Raw genomic sequence first — 19258 nt, 5'->3', positions numbered from 1 at the left:
CAAACTTCATTAACCCTATAGGAAATATCCTCCATCATGCTCTTGGATATAAACCAAAATCTAAACTTCCTAGGTCTAGTGTGAAAAAGAAATTACAGAGTGAAAACAGTTAAGCACTCATGAACATTCTTGTACATAATAATGGTACATGGTATAATCCAAAAGTCCACACTCTTTTTGCTAACTTATGAACAGTTTCATTTCTTGGAAACTTGTGACTTCGGAGTTTTTCTTACGTCATTGAAACTCACTTTTGATCATATTAAAAATTCAGAAATTATCATTGCGGACCCTGACCGTTAATGCTCGAGCTGTAACCCATTTTTTGTTGCTTCAGGATGCTGTCCCCAAATGTTTCATGTGTCAAAAAGTAGACACTACTGACCTAAAAATAACCGCAAAAATTTGAATTCCCCCTCAAAAATATGGCAAAAGATAAAGCTTTGAGATCACCCTGTATTTCGACGGTGTAAGTCGGCAATCACATAACTCGTTTGCGGTGTCTGAAAATCTCCGCCTTTATGTTATTTTTTTAAAGGAGAACAAATTGACTTCACTCCTTGAAGTTTTTGCAGAATTTTCTTGGCACAGAAAAGAAAAATCACGGCAGTTTTAAAAAATTGCCGTTGAGTAGTTTTCCGTCTAAAAAACAAAGTATAACAGGAAGTCTACATCGTCGCTAACCGAGTTATGTGATTGCCGACTTACACCGTCGTTTGCATAGTGACAGTAATTAAAATACTAGATTGTATCAAGCTACCTCGTTATTCTGACCAGAGGCATAGTGGTTCATTACGATTTATGTGCCTACTAATAAGCTGTAAAATCACTCAGTCTGTAATTTTGAGAATGTCAGTTCTAACATCACTGTTTTTGTAATAATCGAACAGGTTGGGAACAAATAAGAGATTTCATGTAAAGTTAGAAAAATAAATTGGTTCGTTTTTTATTGGAGGTACAAAAATATTGTCTAGTCATTCATGTTGGAAATAAACTATAGAATAATAACATTAAAACAACTTGAGTAAAAATAATTACAAAGGTGTTAACACGGTAATTACAAACAACATTTTGAACTAATGTAATTCATGGTGCCTACACAAAATTACTAAATCAAGTTAGAAATGGTACAGTAAAAAAGAAATTGGTATGATAATGTTGATGCTTAGTAGTAAACGCATCTGACAAGGAGAAATCTCTGCTCATCTCAAAGGTTGACCTGCAACAGATTTCAAATGCTACCTGCAAACTACTAGACATCAAAAAATGATGAAATTCTCAGCTGATCGTAAGTTTTACTCATCATCATCAAATTAAATAAATTTGCATTGGAAATTTCTGCATTTTTTTTTATTTTAATGAGCAGCAGTCATATGCTTGGGATGATTTAATGATTAGTAATGTTACTCTATGGACTTTTGAAAGATAACCACAAGGTTTTCGCAATCACAAGGTCATCATGAACATTAAAAATAACATCAACAAAACAAAGCTTACATTGCAATTAAAACTCCATGATATGTAGTGCTCAGAAATTAAAGATTTTCCAGAAAACACATATTTGGATACTCATCAGGTGGGAGAAAAAAGGAATAAAATCTAGTTTAAAAAAACCACTGCTTGCATTTTGATTAAACTTCTACAGAGATTCTGAGCAGACTCAAGTATTTCACACTGTTCGAGTTAGGAATTTTAAAATGGTTGTATGTATTAAAGTAGGGAAACTTTCTTTCAAGACCTCGGTGTCGCTAACTGAAGAACTAACATAGATTAAGTAAAAATGTTCGAAGCACAGCTGGAAATTTCTTCTTCTTTCAAAATCTGAGAGCCTATTTAAAATTTGAACTAATTATAACTAACACGTCATGCTTAAATGAAGGTCCTTAAGCATAACATGTTCCGTTGATAGGACACTCAACAAAAAATTACTGGGAGTGGATACATTTCAATCATTTATTATTTGAGTACTTCTGATGTAGACAAAAATATTTGCTCATTCGACAGCTAAGTTAGGCATTTGAAGTAAAAAAATAAAGTCAGCACTATCGACTTAACAATTTGGGAGGCACTAATCACACATTAACATTCACCCCAATTACCAGTATCAGTCTTAACTTGTTTAATAAAAAACTAACAACACCAAAAAAAAAAAAAATTGGATTTTAAAATAGCCTTAGATTTACACATATCAGAGAGAAAAGGTATTCAAGACAGTTCACCCTGAAAGAAGAGAGATAGAGAGAGAGATAAAATTTGGATAAAAATGTTGTGAATACAACTACAAGAAATAAATCTCTGATTCAGAGGTGTGTTCTTGAAGCTCTAACTCTGGTCAGTCTTGGTATTAAATTAAGATGGGTAGAATTTCTTTGAACTGTCCCTGGCGTGATCCAGCAAAAGTTGACACGGCTCAAAAGGTGCTCCGTACAGTGAATGGTAGAGCTCCATTTTCTTGACGAGTTTGTCAGCTCCATACTGATCAACCCATCGGAATGGTCCACCAGTGAAAGGAGGGAATCCTAATCCAAAAACTGCGCCGACGTCACCTTCCACCTGTAAATTATACCAACAAGATGATTTAAACTTTGAGGGAAAACAAAATGCAATTAAGATTTAGTTTCAGCTTCATAACCAGCACCAAGCGATTCATTTGGCACTCGGTCACAAACAAACACAAATTGAATGGAACTCGCCCGAAGGATCCTGCATAAAACTTGATTTCTTCCCAAACCGCAGGTCCAGATTTCAAAACCTCTGGCATTTTGGAGAGCTCTAGTTATAACAATTTAAGAACTATTTACAGATTTTATTTTTACAGACTGTCATTTTTAGTTCCTGAAATATGAGCTGCGTAACTTAAATTTTTAGACGACTCTTGTGCACATCACTAATTAAAAGGGCATATTAATTTTTCCTATCACTAATGACTAAACCTGTTAAATTTTTGCTTCATAATTTTTGATCTCTCTAGTTAATTCTGTCTTAGACAGAAAACGTGCCTTACAGTCAGATTAACCAATCATTAAATACATGAGCTTGTAGGGAATTTGTGTGTTAGTCCAGGCAATAGAGCTCAAAATAGGAGGTTTGAGGGAAAGTTTAGTTGAACTAGCAATTATGGGCTAACTTTATGTTTTTTGGGTCGTAGAATCCGAATTTCGACTTGCCTGACAGATCCGACCCTCCCCCCGGTCGCCATTTTGAAAAAACGACTAAAATTTACGGTTTTTCCCCATTTTTCGCTCATAATTTTTTTCTGTTCAAAATATCAAAAATCTCGACACTTCTGTGGAAAGACGATTAAATTTGCAAGAGATTGGTATATACTTATGTACACTTAACGCGAAAATCGCGAGAATGGGAGCGCGAAGAGGGCAGCGGGAGATATCGATCTTGCGCCGTTAGATACTTAACACCCTGCATCCCTTTACGTGTAAGTCATATTAAACAAGCGGTTATTTCAATGTATTATTTTATTAATCCCATTACATAAATGACTGGTTACGGATTTAGACAAAATCAAAAATATTTTCAAAATGTGGACATGTTTGATAAGTAAGTGAGTTAGTCCAATCGTGGGCGTTTGGCAGCTCGGTGCAACGAAGTTCTAATTTTTGGTGACGGACAGGTGGATGGGCCTGGTTCTCCTCCATAGACATCACGGCCGGCGTTGATCTCCGACTCTAACACAGTATCCAGAATATGAAGCTAGAAGTCAGACGAAAAAAAAAAGAAAAGAAAAGGAAAGAACAGAAAAGGGGGAAAAAAGGAACCTAAATTGATGGAAGATTAAAATTTTCGCATCACTAATCCCAAATAGAACAAGCATTCTGGTTTACTGTATCTAGCAGTCTGGTGTTCATATATGGTGTGTATTTCTGATAATCCTTACCGAAGTTTTTGAATGATTATCATAGGAATACATGTCACTAACGAACACCTGATTGTTTAATAAAGCTTGCCATGGTATTTTTTCTATGCAAGAAGTTTTTGATAACAAGCGAGCAGTGTAAAAGAAATAACAAACCTTTAGGTTCATTGTTTATTTCTGAATGTGGGCTTTCTGGAAGGTCTTGAACTTCAGTCATGACAGCTTCAAAATCTTCTTCTGTACTTGGCTCGTCGGAAAAGTCATAAGCTTCAACATCATCCTCGTCCTCTGAGTCCGCTAAAGCAATTTCAGGCATGTTTTCGAATGTATCACTGCAGTTGATGCACAATGCAGAGCATTTAAGCCCACATTTCCTGCAACCGCACGCGCCTCGACAACTCGTTTTGGACTTGCAGGATTATCAGATATACACACCATATATATGAACACCAGACTGCTTGATACAGTAAACCAGAATGCTTTTTCTATTTGGGATTAGTGATGCGAAAATTTTAATCTTCCTTCAATTTAGGTTCCTTTTTCCCCCCCTTTCCTTTCTATTCCTTCCTTTGCTTTTCTTTTCTTTCCTCTTCTTTTCTTTTTTTTTTTCGTCTGACTTCTAGCTTCATATTCTGGATACTGTGTTAGAGTCGAAGATCAACGCCGGCCGTGATGTCTATGGAGGAGAACCAGGCCCATCCACCTGTCCGTCACCAAAAATTAGAACTTCGTTGCACCGAGCTGCCAAACGCCCACGATTGGACTAACTCACTTACTTATCAAACATGTCCACATTTTGAAAATATTTTTGATTTTGTCTAAATCCGTAACCAGTCATTTATGTAATGGGATTAATAAAATAATACATTGAAATAACCGCTTGTTTAATATGACTTACACGTAAAGGGATGCAGGGTGTTAAGTATCTAACGGCGCAAGATCGATATCTCCTGCTGCCCTCTTCGCGCTCCCATTCTCGCGATTTTCGCGTTAAGTGTACATAAGTATATACCAATCTCTTGCAAATTTAATCGTCTTTCCACAGAAGTGTCGAGATTTTTGATATTTTGAACAGAAAAAAATTATGAGCGAAAAATGGGGAAAAACCGTAAATTTTAGTCGTTTTTTCAAAATGGCGACCGGGGGGAGGGTCGGATCTGTCAGGCAAGTCGAAATTCGGATTCTACGACCCAAAAAACATAAAGTTAGCCCATAATTGCTAGTTCAACTAAACTTTCCCTCAAGAATTCTCTATTGCCTGGACTATGTGTCCACTCCAAGAGAAGGAATAATTCTTCTGAACAACAAATAGTTTTCATTTTGTTTTTTGCCTCCAGGATTGCCACAATATCTTCATCTTGAAATTCTCTGACTTCCTCTGACTTTTCCCTGAATCCAAAATTTTCTAATTTCCTGATTTTTCCTGACCTTTGAACAAAATTTACGAAATTCCTTGCTTCGATATCAAATTTTGGGAAAAGGCACTCAGTCTCTAGCTGGTTAAAAGATGATAAGCCTCATTAATGACCAGAGAGGGTTTAAACAGTTGAAGGATCAGTGATATGTTTTATGCAAGTCAGAAATTCCCAGACTTTCTTTAACTTTCTTCAACTTGGCAAGAGCTATAACGCCTGAAGAATTTTCTTAAGGCGACCATTGGTTGAGATTGATTACGACAGAAAAAATAGATTTGAAAAAGTACTTACAGGTCCATTCAACAAAGTCTCCTGTAGACAGAGTACAGCTTCATTGACGAATCTAGATACTAAACGTAATTGCTTATCTTCATCTGTGAACTCTCCCTTAGGGTCTGTTCTATAATTATTGATGACACCTAGAGCTCCATCATTAACAGGGCGATCTTTTGTGCCTGACTTGTAGACAAAGTAGCCTTTGCCTGATTTTCGTCCTAAAGAGTAAATGAAAGAAAAATATTAAATAGTAGAAATTAAAATTAAATTAAATTATTGATACAAAATTAAAGCTGAGATCACTGCACCAACTTGATGAATGACTACAAGGAGCCTACAATATTTTCCTTATGCAGCCAGAATTACGAGTACTATTGCTGTGTGAAACTTGTATTAATTACATACAGTGACTTAATTACACACTCAGCAGTCATTCATACGTCAGCCATCACCTTTATCTAGGATATGTCTAACTGCCTGGGCACATTTTGATGGCCAAAGTGCAAAACCTGGTATCTCCGTTAGTGACATTGCAGACTTCCTGTTATACTTTGTTTTTTCTTTGGAAAACTAGTTGCAGTAATTTCTTGAAAACTTCTTTGATTTTCCTTTTTGTTTACAGAGTATTTAGTATATGATTCAAGCTATAAAATTGACTTGTTTCTGTTCAAAAAAATAAAATAGTAGCAGAAAGGACCCCGCACACCTCTTATGGGAAGCTGCACCATGACCGATTGCCTTCTGACACATGTATTTCGATTCTCCTCAAGATGCTGATCAAAACTTATAATTGCGCCAACTTTCTACGATGCACCGTTTTTGCAAAAAATCAAAGAGAAGATTCAATTATTCGGTGATAAAAAGCCAGAAAGATTCCTCATTTCAGTGCTCGATTGACAAGCAGCTGTGTGTCAACAAGGAAATCATGGGGACTCCCGCACCGAGCGGCAGTCTTATCTCGGATTCCGCACGCCATTTTGCTCGACCATCCAAATCAGATTCTTGAGGAGCATAAGAACAGGAAAGTCTGAACGTCTACCGGGCGAGTGCGGGAGGGAGATAGCCCCTGAGTCGGCAGGTACAGATAAGAAGACGGACACGCGCTACGTTTTTTCCTTATTTACATCGGGCCTGTCCTCAAATGCTTTGCTCTTTTTTATTCACAGTCGCCGAATAATTGAATCTTCTCTTTGATTTTTTGCAAAAACGGTGCAACGTAGAAAGTTGGCGCAATTATAACTTTTGATCAGCATCTTGAGGAGAATCGAAATACATGTGTCAGAAGGCGATCGGTCATGGTGCAGCTTCCCATACGAGGTGTGCGGGGTCCTTTAGAAACAAGGCAATGGAGGTAAGTGGTTTTACACTTTTGCAATCGATTTGTGCCTTGCTTAAATTTAGAACATGTAATCTAAAAAAAAATTACATGTGTGCAAATAAAAGTGCTAAATGATAAACAATATACGCTTTGATAACAGAAGGGTAAAGGCACCTTCATTTCCAATAGACCACTAGACAAATCACAAAACTATGAAGCACAAGAAATGTTTCCTTATCGACATTCTTTGCAGAATGCTAAGAAGCATTAAAACTTTTCAAATTCACCCTGTCGGAGAAAATAAAAATTTCATTTTATGTCAATTCACACTCCATGCTCACAGAAAGACCAGAGTCCACTCAAGTCAAATCAAGCACTGAAATAATTTCAGTTTAAAAGAATAATACAAAATTAAGTACCTAAGAATCCCTGTTTGACCATGTCTTGCAGAATACCAAGGTTACCTCCAGCAAAACGTTCACCAAACACTTTAGCAAGATCCGCTGCAATGTGAGATCCTACATCAATTCCAACTTCGTCCGACAGAGTCGCTGCTCCTACTGGGAACCCGAATTGCTTGGTGAGTTTGTCTAAATCTTTTGGATTCACTCCTTCCTAAAAAAGCAAAAGTAAAAGTATTATAACTAAGATGATCAAAAGCATTTTAGGCATGCATCCATGTTAAAAGAGATATTAACAGAAACTGAAAACTTTTGGCAAAATTCTGCAACTACAGTAAAACTTCGATATAACGAACGTCGATATAACGAATTCTTCGAATTAACGAATTTTTTTTGCGGTCCTGAAAAAATCCCTATCATTTCAATATAAAATAAATTCTATACAACAAATTTCGGTATAACGAATGTTCGCTTTTACGAAGGAAATCTTTGGTCTGAGTACGAACTTTACCATGTAAATCGAACTCGATTTAACGAATGCACTGGAATTTCCGCGCGCCCGGTAACACCGTGGGGGAGAAAGCATGCTTGTCTTGACCTGTGTATTGTATGTCGGTGTCGGTGCAAAGGTCATTTTCCGATACGGCAGGATTGGGAATTTCCCAGGCGCACATGTTTCCTCCAATAAACGGGGTGATTAAGGAGCAACGTGAACAGTGTCGTGAGTACGATTTCAACCCCTGCCGTGGGCTCCTCATTACTGCTGGGCAGTATACTGATCAAGTGCTAACCGAATGTTCCCCGCCGATTTTCCGTAACATATCGTCATAGTTTAAGACGGGAGAGGGGGGTGGGAGGTAGACGAAACTGGAAAAAACCGAACATTTCAAAACAATTTGTGGCCTAAAATCGGATTTTCCGCGGTTTTCGATATAACGAATTTTCGATTTAACAAATTTTTTCGCCGGTCCCCAGAAATTCGTTATATCAAAGTTTTACTGTATGTCAGGCATAAATACAGAATGTTCAAAAGAGGACCTGCCACTTTGAATTCATGGAAAACTAAGTTGAAGTTGAATCATGACAGGAAATCACCTAACCGACAAAGGTGCTTCTTGAGAAACATGTTTGGCAGACAAGCCACATTAACAGGGTGTCTACTAAAACAGGCTGGTCAAAAATAAGTACTTTTACAGCACTTTTTCAGTGCATTCTCGAGAAATTCAGTACCTCCTCCATCAGAAAAATTCCTTTCTTTTTCAGTACCTCCATTTGACGAAATTAGAAAAATTTCAAAAATTTGAAACTACGACAAAAATGAAAAAAATTCCAGACCTCTTAGCAGAATTTCTGCATTTTTTCAGTGCTTCCGGACCGCCCTTAGAAAATCAGTACTATTTCCGGACTTTTCGGACCTGTAGACACCCTGCTTAAGGGCAACAGCACCTGATTAGTCTTCAAAACAAAATTCTGCTCACATGGGAACTCATGTCAGAAATAGTTTAACCGTGAAATCTAGAGCTTGAAAACGTCTTTCTGAGATTAAGAAGCTTTGAAATCGTAACTTGCAGACAAAAAGAATTTGCAGTTCGCAGTTCAATATTTACGGAAAATTTGAAAATGCCAGTGTTTAGGACAATTTTGGTAATTTTTTGAGGACCTGAACAAGAAAATTCGGGACTTTCAGGGATATCGGGGACACCCTTCAAAAATTGGGGATAATCGGGGACATTGGGAACCGGTAGACAGCCTGAAAATAGAAAAAAAACCAACCTGAAGAAGCCGCATGGCTTCCGATAACATTGTTGAAAGAATACGAGTTGTATAGAATCCAGGACCATCTTTAACGACGATGACTACTTTCCCTTGCTTTAGACCAACTGAAACAGCAGCAGCAGCAGTGTCGTTTGAGGTTTTATCATGTGTGATAATTTCAAGCAATTGCATTTTATCTACAGGTGAAAAGTAATGCATTCCAATAACCTGCAGAAGAAAATAAAATTTCATTGTAGTCTAGGTCCAAAATGCAATGCAGAATATTCTGAAACTGTGCAAAAATTCTTGTAGTTGCGAATACATTCGTATCTTACTTTGACTATGTTCTTGATTTTTATTTTCTCACCCTACGTCACTCAATGCACATCAAAACAGCGCAACAGCTTCACAACTCGATACAGAAATGAATTGTAGGGGACAATCTTGCTTACATCGGTTTGGAATGGAAAATTTGTCACAATAAATGCGGCAGTTCTGACAAAAGCAGGAATTTTTACATTATAGACAAAAAAGCCGGTCTATGTGCAACTGACGACCTAGGCCAGTTTAATTTTACTTAGACTTTGGTTGGATGGTCGACAGCTAGATTTCTAAACCAAGCAAAAAACTAGAATCATCGAATGAAAGCTTCGTTCATCACTTGATGCAGAATGTCTGCCATCTTATTGTTAGACTTGAGCCTCTAGGTAAACTCTTGACAAATTATAATCCAAGTGATTTCATGAGAATAATATCCTAGACAAAAAAATAAAAGGAGCATTATTTATACAAACCTTTTCTGGGCGGGAACTACCAGCAGCGATTTTAGCTATTGGTATAGCACTAGTGTTTGTAGCAATTATGCAGTGAGGAGGTACAACCTGTTCTAGTTCTTTGATAACCTTGTGCTTGACATTGATATCTTCGAATACTGCTTCCACGATGAGATCAGCTTTTTTGAAACTATCATAGGATAAAGTTGCATCTAAATTTGCTAAATACCTGTCCTTCTCCAGCCTGAAAGCAAAAACGGACAAATTATAGAGTGCTTGAAGAGACTGCTCCCTAGCATGAACCACAAAAAATTATGTTTGTCCAACTTACAAATGAATCAGTGCAGAAACCAATAGTATCCCTTTATTTACAGGATAACCAGAATTCAGAAAATGAACTTCCTTGATACCTTTTGATAAAATTCTGTGACAATTGAAGATATGCTAGATGGTTAAAAAGAGATGATTTGAAATAGCTTTAAAGCAAAATATGTTGTTCAAATGTTAAACCTATTATAGAAAGCAAACAAAGGTGAATAAACAATTTTCCTTAACATTTTTGTTATTTCCCATGAAATTTTCACGTTTTCCGTCTTATACTTCATTTTTTTAAACTCAGACAGCCTCATGAAATATTACTGAACATTATACTAATGAAAAAAGGAAACAAAGAAAAAAAAAACTGGAGAAAATTTGATGAGAAGCTTACGCAGACAGCCGTTTCCTTTTAACGCCATTAATGAGACCATTCGCTATTTGAGTTTCGCCTCTTCTTAAGCCCTTATCTGTGGCATCCTTCATTATAACATTGTAACCTTTATCAATACTGACTTGGACAATTCCTGCTCCCATGAGACCGGCACCTAGAACTCCAACAGTTCTAAAAGAAAAATGACGGAAGTTACAACAGATTTAATTTCTTGTTCTACCTATCATTAAAATGTCAATTCCATGTGAAGATTAACCATCAGAAGGAATATCTATTCTTAACATAAAATTGGAGAAACACTTACAGAAAAGTTCTGAAAATATTTACTTCCACTCCAAAACACTGAAGAAAATTGGGTCAATCTAAGTTTAGACGTAAATAGTCCATTTTTTGATGGGCCCTGATTTCCATAAAAATGCTTTTAAGTATGTACTCTAGGACTCATCAGATAATAGACATTTCCAGTTTTAACATTTACAGCTCCAATGGATCAGTGGCATAAGAAAATTGTATTGCTTCATGTAAAAGTATTAAATAAGCTGAGTTTAGTGGGAGCTTCCTAAAAAGTTTTTTCGCAAAAAAATAGGAATTTTTTCGTAGGATGGCAGAGGAAAGTTGCTTTAAAGTTGAGATATGGATCGTTTTGAGACGCCACTGGGCAGAATTTCCAATTTAAAACTGAGTATTTCAACACATCTACGTATTTAATCATAAATCTCTTGATGCTTTTTTGCTTCGCAGGAAAAAAAAAATGCTGAAGTAACATCCCAGATGTTAAGAATCTGCGCGACAACTTATGAGAGTTGATATGAACACTACAGTTGTTAATTCAACGCACCTCGGATGTTACTTTAACAGCTGGAGTGTCCATGACAACATTCAAGAGGTGACGCGCAGATTTTTGACATCCAGGATGTTACTTCAGCAACTTTTTTTTCTTCCGTGTTTGAAAGGCAAGGATACCTATTTCCATTCTCTGCTTGGGATGTTTTTAATACTTGAGCAAAAAATGTCAACATTCAAACCCCTGTGCAACAATTCTGTGTTTCCTGAACTTTGGAGAGATTAATGAGAAATTTTACCATTTATCCCCAATTTTCTGAGATCTTCAAACTTTCCTGTCATTCTCCAACACTAAAGACGGTGAAAAGGCCACATATTTTTGGAAATTAGCTGACATGTATGACAAAATACAAAAAAATATAAAAATAAAATAAAATACGATTACAAAATACAATTAAATTAACAAAAACGCACATATATATGCAAAACACTGGAAGAATTTTGCCATAGAAAAAAAAGCTAGAGAAAAGACCACTCATGAGTCTAAACTTACTTGACAGGTGTTTGTGGTTTGCCAAAACGATTCTTTTTACATTCGGTTTGTCCAAAGAAAAGACCAATGAGACCTTTGCTTTGAGGAGTCATCGCTAGCTCTGCAAAGCCTTCACTCTCTGCTTCATACCCTGCTCGAGGCCCTTTATCGATGCCAGTTCGAATTACTTCGATGATCTGATTAGAAAGACGAGAAAAATTATGAAAATTAGCTGTACAATAAGTTTATTAAACAGAATTGATTAAATTACAGTAAAATATGATTACTATGCTTGATAAAAATTACTGTACTACTTGTTATCTGGCCCTCTTTTGAACATACACCTGAGCATAATTCTGAGGGGACTTTTAATTTCACCAAAGTTTCAGTCAGGATTGCCACCAAATTAGAAAATTACATCCCTGATTTTCTTGTAAGTTTTGGTGAAATTCAGTGACAATTGAAGAGATGCGAGGACATAATTTGAGATAGTTTTTAGGAAAAATTCGTTGTTTGAAACTTCAAACTCTTTCTAAATGCAAATAAAGGTGACTTGACACTCTTCTTCTAAATTTCCTGGTTCGCACTGACTTTTCAAAATTTCCTAACATTTTCCCGTATTTGTTAACTGTGACAACCTTGATAAGTGCTTGTTTTGATGGATGGAAAGATTACTGACCTGATTTAGCAGTGAAAAAACATGTAAAAGATAAAAGTTTTCTTGAGTAATTTGACTACATCCTGATACTAAATTCTGATTATGTATCGTACAGCTTTTGTTGTACCCAGTCTAGCCATGGAGTTAAACAAACAAAAATTCTCTCTATTCGAATTTTATGTCTAATGGATGAAATAAAAAATCCTATCCTAACATGTAAAGTTTAAGGTCATCAGTGATTTTGGAGCTACGAATATAGGGATTTTAATGGCTTTGAATTTGATTCATATATGGTTTTTAATCTGATGCGGCTGCTAGAAGTTGACAATTGTTTTGTTATGGGATATGTTGTTTTGTTATCAGTGGGATAGTGGATATTTCACTGTAAGTACTACGTAATTGCCCTGTTGCGGCCAAACAAATGGATCACAGCAACTGAATACTCATATGCATGCTTGACAACCCGAAAGTATCACCAGAGGTAAAATGTTATCTCCTTTTTTGTGAATTTTTTTTCTTTGTTTCACAATATCAATGCTTAAGACAGTATAGATGAATACCTAGTCCATACATGACAATTAATTCATCTTATTTTTTGGGTTTAAATCTTGTTCTACTTGCCAAACTACATAATAAAAAAAAAAGTAAATTAATTCTAAGTTATGAATATATGCCGCAAGCAAATAGTCAAAACAGGGATTTGATAAAATGCCTGAGCAGATAGTCAAATTTTGACCATTATCGAAGTTTATTATGTTTTCGACGAAGAGCTTTCAAGTTTTTCACTTTTTAGCAAGAACTTTAATAAAATCTACAAACTTTCCTGGAATTTTTCTTCCTAAATGCCTCCTATGTTTTACCGTAAAAATTTTAAAGATTCAAAATCGGCCTCAGCATTTGACAAAATGCCCAATTAGATTATTTGCCTGCGACATAAACTTGAATTCTACCTTTGGATTATACTTACTTTTAAAGGTGCTGGGTATAATCCACCTGTCATTTTCATGACAGACGATTTGGCTTTGCCAAAAATTTTATCTTTGACAAAATCATAACCAAGAGCGAAATTCAAAACTTTATCGGTTAAACCTTTCTTCCTTTGGAGTGTAATTTTACCAGCAGCAATATCCTGTGCCACTTTGACAGCAACTTCTTCTAGATATTCCATTGTTCTGAAGAACACAAGACATTCTGATAAGATTCAAGAAAGCAAAAAAAAACAAAAAAAAAATCCCGATTTGTCTCTTTAGAAGAGCTCAAAACCAGATAAAACAATTTTAATTATGTATTCCACTGATGACTTGGAATGCAACATGAAAAGTAAGTTCCTTTCCATTATTTAATTTTCAGAGAGTTCCAGTTTTCAGAGTAAGAAATGCCTGGTACTTTAAATTTGCAACCCTTAAGGTCTTAGACTTCCACTTTTACGGGTATTTGAGACACTGCTGAGCACAGTAAAATAAGTGCCACCTTCCCCTCCTACAAAGCTCTCATTAGGCTATGACTATGTAATAATTTTGCTCCTTTATTTCTGGTGACAAGTTTGAGCACTGGTGCAAATTCTTACATGGAACACAAAACAACTGAGAGCTCACATTGTTTTTTCCTTTATTTAATTTCATTTTATAATTCAGACACCTTGGCACTCTTGAGCAATAGTAATTTAAAATACTACTATTATGACAGAAAAGAAACCAACTAGAGAAGAAGAGTCAGTTTGAGAAAAATAAATTAAGTAAAATTATTTTTTTAAAACTTTTCATTTTTTTTTTATCCATTGTGTGAACTGGGTGAGTATCTAAAAGAGAAATTGCTTTGCAAGGTAGCATGGAATTCGATAGCTTAAGGTTTGGTAAAAACGCTTTTCAGACTCCGATCAGAAAAACTGATACGGCTTTTAGAAATGTGGTGTTTCAGGATGCATCGGTTTGCTAAAAAAAGTTCTCAATTTAAAGCTAGTACTGTCCAGTGTTACACAGAAAAAGAACTTCATTTAAGATAAGTCTATATGCATAAAAAAAAAAATTAAGATTCTAGAGATAGGCATATTTTAAGTCTCCAGAAGTTAAAATAGTAAAAGCTTACTAACCGAGTCTCTGCAGGAGCTAATCCAGGCCCAAGGGGATCTACCAACAGGTCGATAATACCTAGTTTCTTGGCTTTGTCAGCTTTCACTGACTTACCGGTTAGCTCAAGATCAAGAGCAGTAGGAACTGAGGTTAACTTAGGTAACCGTTGGGTCCCACCAGCTCCAGGCAAAAGACCAAGCATCACTTCTGGCAGGCCCACAGCTGTTTTACGATCTTTAACAGCAATACGATACTGACATGATAGAGCCACCTACAGAAAAGAGAAGAAAAAGTATCTTTTACTTACAAATCAGATCAGCAGCCTGGTTGTTGAAATTTTTTGTTTGTCGGGACGACATACATGAAATAGGTTAAATGGCGAAGCGTGGTTGGTCGGCTATGTCTTACTGCTGCTTTGTCGTCCTTTGTCAGTTGGAATGGACAACATACTGTCCGAAACTTAAGAGGTGCCGTTAGCTTGTCGTGAGTTCAACCAGACATAGGCATGACAAAGCAGCCCTAAGACATAACCGATCAATCTTGCACCGCCTTTTAACCTATGTCATCTATGTCGTCCCGACAAACAAAAAATTTCAACAATCAGGCTGCAGTTAGAAAAAATTGAAGACTTGCTTCTGGGCTAATGTGGAAAGGAATATTTTGGAAAAATGCCTCTTTGCTTATGTTATTGGAGCAATGAGGTCTCACCCTCTTGACAGCAATACCACATTATCTGACTTTTATTGCTTATTACTTTGCCATGCTTACTAAATGATAAACTTATTCATGTCAGAATAATACAAACTTTTAAATCGCACTGCATTGTATTAATTTAAAAAATAAGCAAAAAAGAAGTAAAAAATTAAAAAGTAAGGATGAAGATTTATTATCAATTCGTTTAATGAGAAAAAACACTGAGAAGTGGCCCAAACTGGATGTAACAAGGTAGAGAAATGGTCCTGGGTCCACACCATTACTCGGGGAAAATAAAGCCAAGAAGTTCCAAAAATTATAATTAGAATCAAAAATATTTTTTTTTTTTTAACTCTAATGAGCACCAGTACAAAACTGAGGGGTTCACTGACGAGTGTGATCTGCTGATGAGGTCTAAAAAGACCCAAACCGGTATAGATCTCTCGGCATGACTCCAACTTAATATTCCAATGCAAACTGCCTGAGCTGAACACTCTCCCCCTCAGTTTTGCACTAGTGCTCATTAAAGTTTAAAACAATTTATTTTTGACTCTAATTATAATTTTTGGAACTTCTTGGTTTTGTTTTCCTCGCGAAATGGTGTGGACCCAGCACCATTTCTCCACCTTGTTTCAATTTTTTTAAATTGATCTTTAATTTTCCATTATGATTTAACAGAATATTTAATTAGCAAGGAAGGTAGATAAAACTATGAGTAAACTTACTTCAAGCCCTCCGCCTAAGCAAGGCCCCATTATAGCAGCTACGATGGGTTTCCTAGATGCCGCAACCTTTGCCAATAAATTTTGACCAGATACCGAGATATTCTTCACTTCCTCTTTTGTTTTACATGCAGCTAACATTGTAATATCTGCACCGGCAATAAAAACACCTGGCTTGCCCGAGATAAGAACGGCTGATGAAACAGAAGAGTCCCCTTGGAACTCCTCGACGGCTGCTCCAAATTCACTCATGACAGCTGCATTTAAAGAATTCACCTGGAAGAAACGGGATTGTTATTTTAAAAAGCTACTCTAGCTAGTAATAAAAGAGATGGTTAAATTTGTGGGTATTTGGAAGAAACACTGTAAACTTCTTACAGTTTTTCTTCATGAATTGTAAATAAAGGATGAAAAGAAGATTATGGCTTGGAAATTTTTCGAAAATAGGGGGTTTTACAAAATAGGAGGACTGCAAACATTCTGCCCCGTGTGAAAATTTTGGACTTTATTCTTGTCAGTACAGAAATTCAGGGTTCTTGGTGCATCTTTCTTGATGAATTATGAAACTGCAAATGATCAGTGTGAAACAAAAGCTGTCAAAACACACTTTCAGTGATCTCAAAATATGAGAAGACGTAATTAGGTACTATGAGATTCAATTAATAAAACTGTCATTTTTCAACGACTGAAAGATAAAACTTTTGTATGTAGGAGGTAAAAAAGTGTTAGACTTTCACAAAGATGTTTGTAGACGTTAGAGGAGCCACAACCTTGATTTTTCGTTTTTTAGTAAGGGCTGATCAAGTGAAAGAAAAATATTTTAAGCGCCTTCATTGAAGAGTGTGTATCTCTCTTTGCAATGTTGTAAATTTTCATCTACACTTCGCTTTAGAAGGAAAACTAAGTACTTTATACTTTTTCTTGAAATTTTTTGAAGACTCTGTTCCCTGTTCAGAGAGGGAACAGGACACATTTCAGGTTAAAGTATGCTTCAGTTTCCTTTTCAAGTTAAATCATGAAACACCGCAATTAAACTGCTACACATTTTTTTACTTCAACTATTGAAGGTCTAATTTTTAAAGTTAAAAAAAAATATTTATTTGAGTTCACAAAGATTATACCTTTGCTCCGGGTGAATTTAATGTCATGACAGCAACATTGCCGACTTTTTTCACGCTCAGGTGTTTGCCATCAGAAGAGGGAGCCGCCTCTGCTTGTTTGGAGACAGCAGTAGTAGATAGAAATCTTTGTTGGAATGGAGCTGCAAAATCAATGAGAGAGAATATTTTACTTGATAAGTTTGATAAGGAGGAAGGATACAAGATCTACAAAACCCTAATGGTAGGAGAAATGAAAAAGTATCCATGATGTGAAGGACCACTTCTAACATAGCAGTCGGAAATCTGCAAAGAACTTAAAGGTTAAGCAATCACTTTCTAATATCCATTACTGTACTCAATGGCTCAAAGATTTCAAAAAGAGGTTGCCACTTGCACACACAAATTACTTTCCAAAAACTCCTTGACATTATGCTCGTTTACTGGGACTCATAGATGCTATTAATGATGAGAACATGACAACATAGGTGGCATTGAAAGAGGTCATTCCCTTGTTGTTGGTGACGTTCATATTAGTGGTAACGAAATAAACATACTTACTCAGCATTTTAAAAAAGTCTTTTATTTTAGATATTTATAAAAATTTTCCTCAAAATCATCCATTTATAGTATTTGTAAGAACCTGACATTGAAGTTCAGATTGCTCCGAATCAACATATCGCACAATTAAGACTACTGATTCATAAATTGGAAACTTCAACAGCTTCCACTGCTTCAGCTACAGAGATTTGTAGGGCACAGTTACGTATGGTTCAATTAAGGTTATGAAGGACAATTTCCGGGCAAAAAGGGAAGAACCATAATTATCGTATCTTTGAGTGTAGCTCAAGAAAGACTACCTTCCCCATTTACACCATTTGCTCCTTTGAAACTAAGGTTGTATCCACCTTGGAGAGAAATGGAGGGTCTCAATTACTCCGTAAAGATCATTGGATACTGTGACTATTAGGTTTCAGGTGGTGTACAGGAAGTTCACGGCAAATTCATAGATACCTATTCCAAATCTCTAGGAGATCAATGAAGATATGAACAAATAGTTGTAAAAGGCCTTGGTGATATCAACAAGACACCTAAGTAGGTACTAGAGTTTCTACTGCGCATTTTAAGGAAGCCAATAGCTGCTCGCCGGTTCCCTCCTGCATCTCACTCACTAATATATAGATCTTCAAGTTCACGAGTATCATTTTTACTTACATTAAAATCTTCCGCAAAATACATACAGACTTACAATCTAAAATATAAGACATCCACTGGCTTTGATTAAAATTTCCTTGAAACTTCAGAGGTGGGAATAACAAAAATAGCCGTTTTGAGACCTTACGATTGATAAAGAAAAAGCAGTGGTTTCAAAAGAATTGAAAGGCTACTGATAAAGCTATTCAGCCGACTACATGTTCAGAGAACACTGGTTGGAGCAGCCCTGGACGAGAAATTAGCATCATTTGAGTGAGTATTTTGAAATGTAGGTACTGAAGGGCAATGTCTGATGCAAGTCGCAGTGCTCTCCCTTCCATAACCTGCTTGGCAGATGACAGTAAGGGAATGACACCTAAGTATTCCTGAAAGACCAGAATTACTTAGGTTCAGAGAAAACCCGGAAATTGAAGCTGCTTGCTTGTAACCTTGCGGAAACAAGAAAGAAAGCAGTGCTTAGCCAATACTCATGCTAATGCAACACTATCAGTTCAAAGTCCGGGATGATTGAGAAACGAACCTCCGGAACCCGGAAGCCAGCGGGCAAAAGTTGAGGGTGGATTGTTCTGTGTTGGGGGAAATAATTTGAAAGACAGAGGCTCACCATGGCTGCTGAGGTATTTAATGCTCACTTCCGAGAGCTTTTCAGAGACACCGAACAATCTACAGGACGACATTTTGGAGCGGCACAGCTTTCGAAGTCCACTCGATCACGAAACTATCGCGACTCGACCCGCCGCGAGCGATGCAACTGCACACGGTGACGGCGATGGAGAAAAAATGGAGGACGAATCCAGACAGAACTTACGAAACTTCAACTTGCTACTTGCAACAACTTTGCCCAGCTTGCAACATTGTTTTTCCCAGCAGTGAGGCAAGCACAAACAAAGCTAGCCGACGCGGCACAGCATTGCCTGTTTTCTGCATATTAATTTTTATTTTTGCAAAATTGCAATTTGACAACACTGTAA

General features: G+C 36.5%; 1 protein-coding gene across 1 annotated transcript; it reads right to left on the bottom strand.

Moving 5' to 3' along the window:
- Positions 1–916: 916 nt before the first annotated feature.
- Positions 917–19150, bottom strand: LOC109036133 (monolysocardiolipin acyltransferase Mtpalpha). The gene is made up of 12 exons (XM_019050098.2): positions 18892–19150; positions 17097–17236; positions 15979–16251; positions 14581–14831; positions 13459–13663; positions 11855–12030; positions 10519–10689; positions 9831–10053; positions 9055–9264; positions 7300–7495; positions 5578–5780; positions 917–2553 (listed from the first exon to the last, which is right to left on the bottom strand). The coding sequence occupies exons 1-12, from the start codon at positions 18962–18964 to the stop codon at positions 2350–2352; spliced, it is 2325 nt and encodes a 774-aa protein (XP_018905643.1). The 5' UTR covers positions 18965–19150; the 3' UTR covers positions 917–2349.
- Between the last annotated feature and the right edge of the window lie 108 nt (positions 19151–19258).

The sequence above is a fragment of the Bemisia tabaci genome, unplaced genomic scaffold (genome assembly GCF_918797505.1).
Source record: "Bemisia tabaci unplaced genomic scaffold, PGI_BMITA_v3".
NCBI classification, from domain to species: domain Eukaryota; kingdom Metazoa; phylum Arthropoda; class Insecta; order Hemiptera; family Aleyrodidae; genus Bemisia; species Bemisia tabaci.
The sequence above is the reverse complement of the archived record's forward strand: the minus strand, read 5'-3'. Positions and strand labels throughout refer to the sequence as shown.

Excerpts from the sequence above, each read along its gene's own strand:
- LOC109036133 (XM_019050098.2), bottom strand. The coding sequence starts at position 18,964 with ATGTCGTCCTGTAGATTGTTCGGTGTCTCTGAAAAGCTCTCGGAAGTG. Across the intron at positions 17,237-18,891 it reads TAAATACCTCAGCAGCCATG|CTCCATTCCAACAAAGATTT; the intron begins GTGAGCCTCTGT and ends TTGATTTTGCAG. Across the intron at positions 12,031-13,458 it reads TATACCCAGCACCTTTAAAA|ATCATCGAAGTAATTCGAAC; the intron begins GTAAGTATAATC and ends CTTTCTAATCAG.